Here is a 12,369-nt window from a genome sequence, read left to right on the forward strand (position 1 = left end):
TAATTTTCTACTTGTTTGTGGTTTTTTCCATAGTATAATACTAAGGTGTCTGTCTTAGTTCTTTCCATCTTTATACATACACAGAGAACACAGCAAGGTATTTCAGGTTTTTTATTAGCACTAGTTTGGTTTTCAGATTCAGGTCCCTTAAGTAAATCCTTGTAGAAAGAGGATTGCTTTGACTGAAATTGGGCAGTATCCAAGTGATTATACAAAGGCAATAGGAACTGGCCTTTCTGCACTCCTAGAGTGTAGCACATGAAACTCGGACTTCATCCATGCTAGAGGTATGTAACACAAAGGCCCAGAACATGCACAGAGGGGCTGCAAACCTGTAGCAGCAGCCTGCTGATTAATAAGCCAATAGAAGAGATTTTAGGCAGCGGGCTTCAGCAGGATCCTAAACCTAAGGTTTTGGTCCAAGGCCAAATTGGAAGAATATAATGAAGCATGATCAGCTGAGGGCACCGCTTTCCACAGCATGCTATGACACAGAGCTTTCCCAGACAGTAACTGCACCACCAACCCAAGCGCAGGGCTGAGGATGCTGCCAGTGCTCCTGAGTGGAGCCAACGGCCAAGTTAAATAAATGTGTGCCAGTAGCCAGAGGGGCACAGACATGTGACAGGTGCCAAGGATATATACAAACCCCAGACCACCTGAGGCAGGAGGTTCTGTGTCAGATGCAAGGACTGTTACCACAGGCCCATTCTGATAACCCCTGAGTCACCATCCCTTGCAGTTCCTTTCATGAACACCATCAGGCTCTCTTAGACTGCCCAACTGTATGTTCACTTTCTCTGTGTGAAGGAGGGAAATCAGTAAAATATTTACAAAAGACAGGAAACAGAGAGCAACAGCAGACTAGTAAGGTTTTGCTAAATAGGAAAATACTGTCCCTTTAGTCACATAAAAGTCTTGGTGACGACTTCCATGGCTCTGTAAACGTGAACTAGTATCCCTTTTTAGTTATACAGCCTAGCATGAGTGGCAATATTCCAGGATAATCCACCATATTTCAGGATAATCCACTTGCCTCATCAGAGTCTAGACCTGCTACACTTCGACCATCTCTATCAGATTTTCCAGAATATCCTTCTCCTGTAAAGTAAATATGATATTAAGACCCAAAGAGTTGTCGCAGTGAGGTTTTGAGTCAGATGCTCTGCATGGGATTGACTGTCTTGCATCTTCCACTTAAAAGGGAAATAGTTTTCAAACACTTCATGTCCAATGTAGACCAGGATTGAGTTCATTCCTGAAAGGAAGCACAGATCATGCCATCTGAAAGAGCAGGTAAGAGTTTGCTTCAGAGCAAGCAGGCTTGCTTTTAGAAGCGTGCCAGGCTTATAAAACAGAGTGGCACGGAGACAACAACAGCTAATGTTACTTGCCCTAAAGATGCTACATATGTGCATTTTCAAATACAGTCTGAGGGTTCTCTTCCCCGAAACATTTATTGAAAAGAAATACAAACAACCTTTGTGCTAAATTGAAAACACAACCCAATCAGTATCCTGCAATTGTATTAGTAAGGAGAATAATAACAGTTATTGTCTTCAGGGAGGACAAGTGCCAACCTATCTGGTCAGATCTGTTGCCTTAACAAACAAATGCTGATTGCCCTTCAAAGCTCTGGGATTTCTGGTAGGAGGTACGATACCATGCTGTCACCCTACCCATTTTCCTGTCCAGATACCAGACACCAAAGCTGCTGAAAGGTCCCCTCTGGTGTGGGTTTGCATTCTGTACTCATGTTCGTTGTGTGCCCAGTGTGGTTAAAACCACAGTGGGATACTTTGGGAGACATGCTTATCTAAAATCACAGAGACAGAACCTACACAGCTGCCCAGGGGATTTCATCTTCCACATCTTAAGAAGTGGTATTACTCTGTTGACAGGCCTTTGAGTTTCCCATTAAGTTACACAAGTCTCAGCAGTCCTTTCCAAAACCAGTTATGAACAGCTGTGGTATTTTGCTTGGTACTAGGCAGCTGTTCATTGGGACCTTAACTCGAGACCAAACTGAGAACTGTCATTAGGCAATACCAACAGCAGCTTCCAGGCCTTGTTTAAAGAATTGACTGTCCCTCTCTCCTAAATATCTGGTCTCAAGTATCCCAGTTCTATGCAAAGGTTCCACTCAAATTCATCATTCTGGAATCCTTCAGGTTACTTCATTCTAAATCCCTACTCTTTTAAAGACAAGGGAAGCGCAGAAAACAAAAAGATAGTATCAGTGCAGAAAGAATTGGAGGGAATATGTTTCCTGCTGTGATCTTAACTGACCTGGGTAGAAAAATGGAGCACCCGACCACAATTTCTTGACATCCACAAGGTAATATATCAGCAATAAGAGGATGAAAGCAAAGCAGCCTGTGGTTGTCACGTACGATATTGACCTACAAACATTTTCAGTAGAAGGATTAATATTTAAAGAACTATGTGATACAAAGCTCAATATACAAAAGGTAAAGTAGTACTTTAATATAATCATACTAGAAGTCGTATCTCTTTGCTTACCATAAGTTCTTGTTTATGGGAATAAACCCTTCTTCTTTAGAACATTTTGTCAAGATAGCAGAAATAATTCCCTGAAATAGAAAGTTGCTGAAGTTTATATAACTGTTGCAACGTGTTTAACTAACTTTGCACTGCATTACAATGCGTGTCTGTAAAAGAGCTACATAACTATCAGACTTACCATTAATATGCTCCATATGACGAACCGACTCATAATTTGTTTGTGCTGGTCTTTGTAGAACAAAGTAATTTTTCCCGCCTTATAAAAGAATTTAAAAAAATAATGTCCATTAATGTAATTACATTTCAAGAGCCAGCTATATTTGCCACCAGCTACCTGAGCAAAGACAGAGAACACTAATAGGATTTATATCAGCCAAGTGGCTGAAAGGCTCAGAATGAGGACTCTTTGCAAAGAATGGACACAGAAGAGGAAAGTAAGTAAATGCAACCCAATCAGCAATAGAGGTGCACCTTTTCTCCCTTCTCTACTATGTTAACACTGAGGAAGGGGAGAAGCAACTTTATTAGGTCAACACAATGTAACTTGAGCTCCATCTCCCTTAGCAAGGGTTGCATGAAGGAACACTACAGCCAGCCCCAACATCTTCTGCAGGGCACCATGTCACACCCTGACCTCCTCAGAGCATGTGCTCCTTTTCATACACCATTAAGAAAAGTGTCCTAATGACTCATTCCTCAGTGTCACACTTCTGTTCCAAGCTCTGCCCCACAGATATTCCCAACCAATTTGTACCCTGTGCTACATGTGGAAACATTCCTTTCCCAGCACAAGAGTTTCAGTTTGCTTCAGAGCTGCTGCACAGTCAGAAAAGCCAGCAGTGACTAACTAGAACTGCATCAAAAAGCATCGTGGTATTGCATTTCAAACACAGTGGTGAGCTGTGAGCTTTTGGTGTTGGTAACACCAATGTGGATCTCTGCCTCCCTTGAGTCAGGTAAGGTGAGCACACTCAGCACCTATGCAAGACAGCTAACACTGCACATCAAGCAGAAAATTAGCACTGAGGAACAAATACAGCTTCAACATTTAAAACACTTAAAATGGAGCTGTGAAATCTATGCATCTCTTGGCCTTATTTTGCAACATGCAGAGCTAGCCTACTCCCAGCATAAGCCCAATCTTAAAACAAACGAAGTTTCCAGGTGGATATTTTGAAAAATTCTTGTGTCCATCCCTTACAAAAACTAAGAAAAAGTCTAGGTGTATCTAATGCAAGTTACTGCCATGTTAGGTTCCACTTCTCTGACACTCACCTGAGGCTGTCATCCTGAAAGCATTGCTCTGGAAAATTTTTGTTAGAACCAGTCTCAGTCATAAGTAAAGAAACCCAGTTGCCTCCCCACTTCCAAGCTTCCTTCAAATCTTCCCATTATTGCATGCAGCCAGAAAGAAAAGAGGTACCTGCAGTCCCAAAAATGCCATAACAATGCTATTTATGGTCCCCAGGATCCCTTCAGGATCATATGGCATCGTTGTTTGGTAAGTCACCTTAGAGAGAAAACAGTTGTTACAGGGCACCTGAACAACCAATCTCCTTTCTCTTAAATCCCCTTGTATGTATCATTCCCAAGCCCCTCCTGACAGGTATGTTCAGTGCTTGCCTGTGGCTTCATACTACAAACCAAAAGCTACTTACACTTGAAGAGGGATGCTGATATATATGCTTTTCTCCAAGAAGCAAACGATCAATGTAACCAGCTGCTCCTCCAGTGCAGTTGGGATACTTTCCAAAGTCTCCAATGCCCCCAGGACCAAGATAGCCCCTAGGACAGAGGCAAGCAGGTTATAGCACACAGTGTTGGTATGCTCCATACTACTGGCCCAGCACACTAAATGCTCAATGTTTTCCCTGGCTAGAGGCACATGTTGATGGCATTGCAATGATCATATATTGCTGTACACAGACCTCAGGGAGGTTTTAATCCTCTTCTTTAGATAGAAAGGAAGAATGACATTACCTTTGTAACACCTAGTACTTTAGTACCAAAGTAAAGAAAGTTTTTTCAAAAGGTGAATGCTTCCTTTAACACTGCTGGCCTAAAAGCTCTCCATTCCGTCGCCATGGGTAATAAAATGTACTACTCAGTAGAAGAAAAACTATCTGATGCCCCACAGAAAGTAGTCCAAGAGCACAGTCTTACCTAGGACAATCTGGCACAGGTAACAAGAAGGTCAGGCAGAGCCAAATCACTTCTAAAATCAGAATGAAAATCCACTGTGGCCAGTAGGGGAGAATATCCTGCAAAGCAGGATATGGTGCTTCCTGCATGAGATGGAGGAAAGGGAGTATTAGCTGGCAAGTAAGAACCATGCCCTTGGGGACAACCTGTACTTCCTGGCAGGCAGTCCCCCAGATACAAGAGGGAGTTGCTGTCATTACAAAATTGGGTTCTACCAATAGACCTTTCATTTTCAAAAATAATTTCCAGACACTTAGTTACATGGGGAGGGCGGAGAGGATGGGAGAAACAAACCAAAACAAAAGCCCCTAATGTTTTTTAACTTGGAAAATGTCAAAAAGAATTTTGATTCATGAGTAGAACAAAAGCCTTTTGGGAAAACAGACTCTCAAAAGGCCAAAAAGCAGTATTACTTTCCCCTGCTGTGAAAAAACGCTGCCAAATTAGCTGGATGAAACACAGACCACAGGATTGAGCATAGAGATGCCTGTCCCTGGGCTCCCTTTGGCAATGGAAATTCATCAGAAGTGCTTTGGAATGCCTGCTTCTAAGCACCATCTGAATGGATTTGTGAAATCCTCAAATACAGCAAAGCTAGATGGAATAAAATGCAGACTGGAACACTGAAGGGTGCACGTTCCCCAAAATTTTTACCAGGTCAGACTGCACTACATATCAGGTAAGATGCTACATGTTTTCTTACCATTTCTCATGTTCTTTGTGCCCAAACAAGAGGAAAGGTGTCCAAACCCTACTCCAGTTTCAGTTGTCATCTCCCCACGTAACTCACCCAGGTCCCACTCTCAGCTCTTGTAAACAGAAGTTCAAGAGCAGCAACCACCAGGTATGTGAATCCCAGCCTCTGGAGCACCCCAGGAATACGCAGATTATCCCAGGACACTGGAAAACATGTAAGCAATGTGAAAGAGGAGTAAACACAGGCTCTTCTGTAAATATGAAAGCTACCCTTTCTCCAGGGAGAGCCAAGACACATTGCATCTGCAGGTAACACCGAACACCTCCACCCTGCCACCCCAACTTTCTGTAAATCATAATCCTGGGAAAGTCACTACTAAGACAATAGCAGTGATTGGCACAGGAGCCTGATAGAGAGAATTGCATCAGTGCAGAACTGAACAGCACTCTACAGGATACCATCAAACTGCCCCCATACAGCTGATCGGTACAGCAAGGCTGACACTGTTTTTGCAACAGCCCAGCCAAGGAGGCAGGAACAGCAGTTGCAGAAATGCAAGAAAGGGAGCTAGTTCCACTCACAGGGTTTAAGGCAGTAATTGGGATTGACAACTATGATTCCCAGCAGGATTAGCAAAAAACTCCTCCAGAGGATCTTCCTGAGCACCTGCCACTTGGAACTTCCCCACCTCAGCATGGAGCTCAGTGACAACGCTATTGATGTCCCCATGATGAACACAAACCTGGAGAAAAGAGCAGATGGAAAATGGAGCTGACTGATGTCTCATAACACTTGTGTGACAGCAAACACTAAAACTAACAAAGTTAGTTAACTGGCCCAACAAAATTTCACTGAGTGAAATTGGACAATTCTATTTCCTCTATTCCCAGGCTACTGAGCTTGCACTATGGGACCCTTCCACCTTTTTCAGTGGTCAGTTGAGGTAGGGTTGTAATTGCATTCTGGTCTTTTTCCAGCAATTCATATGCTACCAAAAAATTCCATTACTCAAAATTAAATTAGCATCTTCAGAACAGTAAAACACAAGCTGCAAATCTATGATTCAAATTCAGAACTGACCCAGTCCTCCCCTCTAGATTAGGTTTACAGTCCAAGACCAGCTCCCACCTCCAAAAGTAACCACAACCGGTGTAGAGAAGCATGCTAGGGGCAGATGGGATAATTGCTTCCCCATAAGATCATTGTCTGCTTATAGAAATATTATCTTAATCCAAAATGTACTTGGCTATCTTATCTACAGACACACCAGTCCAGCTTTGTATCTTGCCAGACTGACCGCCTTCAACACAGAAGCATGACAGTGAGCTTCTCGGGGACACTGCACTTCCACTGGCAGGATAATCCTGGGCCTCCCAATGACATTGACTGTGGAAGGAAGGAGGATGTGGGGCAGCAAAAACACTTAGCTCTTCTACTTTCTACTGGTTCATAAGGATTTTGTTGTTACCTGGAGGGACAGATTCAAAAAAAATTCACCCCTCCAAATACATTTCTACTTGGAGGCAAGGTGCACCCAATGTCCTGCTTGCAACCCTTAATATAAAGAATCACTTCATACAAGAAGTATTCTTCAGGAAAACTTACCATGGAAACACCAGATCAGCCACAGTTAATCCTACAGAGAAATACGAAGGAGCACATTATTTACCTTGAACCCTCCCTAAATTTTAACAATATTATTGTTGAGATTCTAGAGGAATTGCAGACTGCTTGCAATTACTTGATGTCCCCAAATCTAAAACATGTTACAAACAAAACTTATAAAGAGCTAATCATCTTGGTTCACTGCTTTTACCACTCTTCAAGAAGAGGGTCAGAACTCATTGCTGTGCCTTGGAAAAGATTTCAGGGATGGGATCCTTGCTGTTCTCCACTGGGGCACCACAATGCCCAACTCCTTCCCCATCAGCTTGTCAGTCAAGGCATTATGTTTTTACAGCACTGAGCAACATCAGCTTGACTGTGGTCATTAACACAGAAAAGTTGAAGATATGAACCTCTGTGACAAATGAAAAGGTTACACACAGACTGTGATGTGAAACCATCCCGTTGCTGTGTGATGAGCAGGACCATACACTTCTTTGTCCATTAACCTGACAGGCCAGACACCCTGCAGAGGCAAACTGGCACAGCATGCCAGCCTTCAGCTGAACAACAGCTCACTGCAGCAGCTGCAATGCTCACACTGCTGCAGTTAAAACCCAGATTAACTGTCTCAATTGTACTTTACCATTCCAACTCTCATGTTTGAAGAACCAGTATTTTCCTCCTCCATAGTTAACAAACACCATAATTACAAGAGAGAGCCTAAAAAGACAAGAAAAACACTAAGTATTGCATGTCAATTAAATACATATATATGAACACAAAGTTACTGTTTACCCCCACTAAAACATTTCTAACTGTGAGATTTGGTTTATTTTATTTTTAAAGAAAGATTTCCAAGGTTTCCAACAAGGTTTCCAGCTTTACTAAGCAGGAAGCAGTGTTTCAAAGATCACGGGTGGCAGCGAACTGAAGTAAGCTCCTTCACATAGCATTTTCACACTGAACACATGTTGTTCTTTTCCACCCTCTATCACAACTTTAATGTTTCTTCAAACTAGATCAACTGCAAAGTGTTTTGGAAAATCTGAAATTAAAACCTTGACTAACTTCCAAGTAAAAGAGACCACCTTGAACTGTCCATCTGCTATATATTTCCATACACTGTCAAGCCATCATTGGAAAAACCTCATTCCCCTTGGAAGAGTTGCTTTTGAGCAAGATCTTATGCTCACCCTCGGAACGTGTCAAGGGAATGCAGCCGCTGCCGAGAGGCTGTGCTCCATGAATGCGGGGCAGGATCACAGTTAATGGAGTCTGTTGTGTTTGGGGATCCAAGCTCCTTTGGGAAAAAAACAGACACACAAAGAGCAAATCAGCAGCTGCACCAGCTGCCTAAGGAACAGAGGTCAGCAAACTCTAAACTTTCACAAACTCTGTCTTTATTCTCCCTGTCTTCCTTTTGTTTCCTCACTTGCTACCAATAACCTCTTCCTGGCTCCACCATATTGCAATAATGATTGCAGATGCTCCATACTCCACATTTGACCAGGTAGAAACAACAGCTCAGTAAAAAGAGCCTGTGCTTGAGACTCATGAGAGTTGGATCCAGTTCAAATCAGCCAAAGACTTGCCATCACTGTGAGTACTGCTTTACAACAGAGCTGAGCAAATCCAGTTGCTGACCCTCAAAAAGGATCCATCCTATCCCGTTAGAACTTGTCTGACACCACAGTGAGACTGCTTTGAGAGCTAAACTAGCAGAAAATGAATCTTTTTAAATGCAGGAGTGGCTTCTTTGCAACTGAGTTTCCTAAACTACTCTGATCAGCCTCAGTGACAGCATAAAGAAGCAGACCACTCTATCACAGTTATAGAGATGAAAAACTACAAGAATTGCTGCAGAGCTCTGCTTCCAAGTCTTTTTATTCTAGATGGGTTTGGACCAGGTTTGGCCTAGATGTGAAGTCCAGACTGTGATGAACTACCTACATTCTAGAACAAAACGGAGTTCACACAGAAATGCCAGCTCTAGGGGTACCAGAGAAATTCAGGCTTCGGTTTTTTGCTAAAATTCCTGTGTGTGGGAAGCAGACATGAAGGGTGTCATTTCTTCCCTTCCCTTACACTATGCCAGAAGGGGCCAGTATTTTCACCAACACATTTGCTTCAAGGGAACTACAAAGGGCACAAAGCTGTATGTTCAAAACTTGCAAGAGGTCTACAAGGGAATCCACTAAACTTGCATGGAAACCCATTCTAAACACTCTTCATTGACATAAAATTGCCTCTGACATCAAGACAAGATTTGCTAAGGGGAACACACAAAAGGGGAAGATGATTAGTAACAAACAAGTCTCCGGATAGTGTGTGTTTTCCTCAGAGATGAAAACACTACAGAATGCAAACTAAAGATAGTGTGGCCACTCACAGAATTAATCAGACGATCAGTTTCTCTGGGGTTCAGTTTCTTGTAAACCCAGTTTCTGACTGGATCAATTCTGAAAATTAGTAACAGTTTAAAACACAAAACAAGAAGTACTTTATAGTCAATTTCATTTTAATAGCAACTATTTAGCAGCATAAACCAAAAGTTCGGACAGTCCCTATTTCTGTTTTTACAGCTCACACAAGTACTGACATTCAGCCAGTACCTAGGATCTCAATTAAGTCCAGCTGTGTAATTACACTGACAAGCTCAGGCTTGGGGGTTTTATTCTTGAGTTGCTTACAGGCAAGGATGACTCATGCCATTAAGTACACAAGGTGGAAGGCTGCATATGCTACACACATTTAGGTCCCACTGACTTTGATTACTGATTCCATGCTAGACCCGGGAACAAGTCATAGGAGGGTGAGGCAGAGTGTGCATGAGCTTACAGTGGACATCAGCTGCTCTGCAGTAACTGCTCTGCTCACAAGCTAACAAGGCTGCAAGATATCCCTCAAGCAAAATCACATTGCCGTGCACTTATTATTGCACAGACAGCTACCACAGCGTAACTTGCACATGGCAACCTGATAATAGGACCTGATGATCTGCAAGCAGGGCTACAAGTGGGACTCTGAAGCATTACCACACTGTCGCGTGTTTTTAAACTGGTGGCCCCACTTCATGTGCGAGGAAGAATTTCTGTTCACTTACTTCATAAAAAGGCGCCCAACAATCAGGACAGCAAGGATCCCCATGTAAACCAGGAAAGCAAAGAGAATAGCTACACAGAAAGAGAAGAACACGACTCTTTAAATGATCTAACAAAATCATTCCACAACTTGGGCTTGGCCAAGCATGACACAAACATGACAAAAATCCCAACCCACCAATCATCACACCACCTTCTCCATGCAATAGACATCCCCAGCCCGAGTTCCAGAGGGAAAAAATCTCACAACAAACCCCCAGAACAACCCAACACAAAGGCAGGCTAGTTTCAAAGTGCAGCTCAGGGACTACACATGTTGGCATAAAAAAGGCAAAAATTGCTACTGCATTGCATCACAAGGCAATAGCGAGAGAGGAGCTGATGTGCTATATATTCTGAAGAATAAAAATAGAGATTTTGAAACAGCCTCAACATGGAGGAAACAGGGGAGTGGACAATACACCAAGTTTGCAAGCATGGAGAATTTTTCTTTACAGCTGGGAAACTGGAAGGACTGAAAAATAAGGTAATGTAAAGGAAAAGAATGGAAGAGACATAGTCAAGAGTTTGAAACAGTTCTGGAAAAGAGATGAACAAAAAAAGAAAAATGTCAGGTTTAAAATTAAAACCGCAACAACAAACAAAAATCCAAACACTGTGGGAATTGTTTCCAATTTTTTGAGAAGCAAGACAGAGGGAAGAAGAGGGAGGATTCTGTGTACATACATAAACATGAAGGGAAACAAACTAGCTATGACAGTATCTCCCTCTGGACACATACCCACTGATTTTTTTGGACTAATCCCTGCAGCAAAAAGGTTGTGGGCATACGACATATCACATGAAGAGGCCTGATCCTGGTCAGGGCCTCAAGATGGGTGTATAACATAAGGAAGCAAGATGTTGAGAAAGAAGAGGGGCAAGCCCATGACAATTCTTCAGCACAGCATGAGTGGCTGCACAGGCTTCTTAGGAAGGTGGTTCTTCTGGGAGACATGCAAGTTGTAGAATTAAAGAGAAAAACAGAGCTTTACATACGGAGGTAGCTGTTGATAGGGCCTTCATTGATGATTAGGTCACAAGAAACAGTTTCCGTGTTTGCAGTTAGGGCCTTTACCACAAGGGAATAATTGCCAAACTCTCCAAAATGATACTGAATCCTGCAAAGGATAAAAAAAATGAAACTTGCTGAGCCGCCACCACTACATGCAGGTACCACAGCAGCATTTGGGGGGGCTGTAAGCCCGAATGCTTTAGGACAGGCAAGACAAAAACTTGGACTAACAGCATGATCTAGCAAGGACCTTGTCTTTGCCAAGCATTACCCTCCCATAGCCCAACACCGATTCTTTACCACACATGCACTGCCATCATTAGTCTTCTTGAACTACAGACTCCCTGCAAGAGAAACCAGGTGCTTGCACATGCTGCCTCAATGAACACCATTCTGGCTCCTGCTTGCACCTATGTCCTTTCAGCACAATTACAATGTATGCCGCAGTTCCAGCAGTGGGGTGAAGACCAAACTATAGGTCTAAACAGTCGGGATAAAGGGTGTGTGAGCAGGCACATATCTCCAAGGAAAAAAAAAAAAACAAAATATAGGATAGAGTTATTCATGTATTCCCTGGGGCTGGGCCACGTACTTGCAGAGCTCTCTGTCACCCACAGAGGTGTTGAGCATCAGGGTGAGTGGATGCTGGGTATCAACCATTACCGACACCGTGCCTGGTGTTTTCAGGCTCCCGTTGCTTGGTGGCACAAACGCCAGGAACTGATACAAGCACTGTGGAAGAAGAGGGTGAAGGGAGCTCATTAATGCCAAAGGAGAGTGAAAGGGGCATAGTGGCAAAAACAAGGGAAGCTGTCACGGGGCTAGAGCAGCTCCTGCTGCGGGAATTCCCCGCGTCCTGCTCGCAGGTAAAACCGGAGGGAAGTAACCTGACGAAGCCACGGGGAGACGCCGGAGAAGCCGAGCAGCCCCGCCGAGGGCCGGGCTGTCAGAATCAGTGGCCGGGGGGTGACCCACGCCCGGCACAGCCCCTCACCTGGTGGCAGGAGCCGGAGCGGGCGGCGAGGCGCAGGCCCGGAGCGGGCAGCTCGTTGCGGACGAGCAGCAGAGCCTGGTCCATCCGCCCCGGCGGCCGCCGCTCCGCCGCCGCCCCGGCGCGGGGCCCGGGCGCGCTGCCTTCGGGCGAGCCGTGCCCGGGCGGCTCCGTGAGGGCCGGCGCCATG

The 12,369-nt window shown here is 43.9% G+C and overlaps 1 protein-coding gene across 1 annotated transcript; it reads right to left on the reverse strand.

Annotated features, from left to right (window-relative positions):
• Positions 1-96: 96 nt before the first annotated feature.
• HGSNAT (heparan-alpha-glucosaminide N-acetyltransferase) lies at positions 97-12,281 on the reverse strand. Its single transcript, XM_027635727.1, has 17 exons — positions 12,183-12,281; positions 11,781-11,920; positions 11,173-11,294; positions 10,137-10,206; positions 9,423-9,492; positions 8,227-8,333; positions 7,677-7,753; positions 7,031-7,061; positions 6,007-6,167; positions 5,519-5,628; positions 4,690-4,811; positions 4,185-4,311; positions 3,950-4,036; positions 2,705-2,782; positions 2,524-2,594; positions 2,290-2,402; positions 97-1,258 (listed from the first exon to the last, which is right to left on the reverse strand). The coding sequence occupies exons 1-17, from the start codon at positions 12,264-12,266 to the stop codon at positions 1,077-1,079; spliced, it is 1,752 nt and encodes a 583-aa protein (XP_027491528.1). The 5' UTR covers positions 12,267-12,281; the 3' UTR covers positions 97-1,076.
• Between the last annotated feature and the right edge of the window lie 88 nt (positions 12,282-12,369).

Source organism: Corapipo altera, unplaced genomic scaffold (genome assembly GCF_003945725.1).
Source record: "Corapipo altera isolate COAL_440 unplaced genomic scaffold, ASM394572v1 22b, whole genome shotgun sequence".
In the NCBI taxonomy this organism is placed as follows: Eukaryota; Metazoa; Chordata; class Aves; order Passeriformes; family Pipridae; genus Corapipo; species Corapipo altera.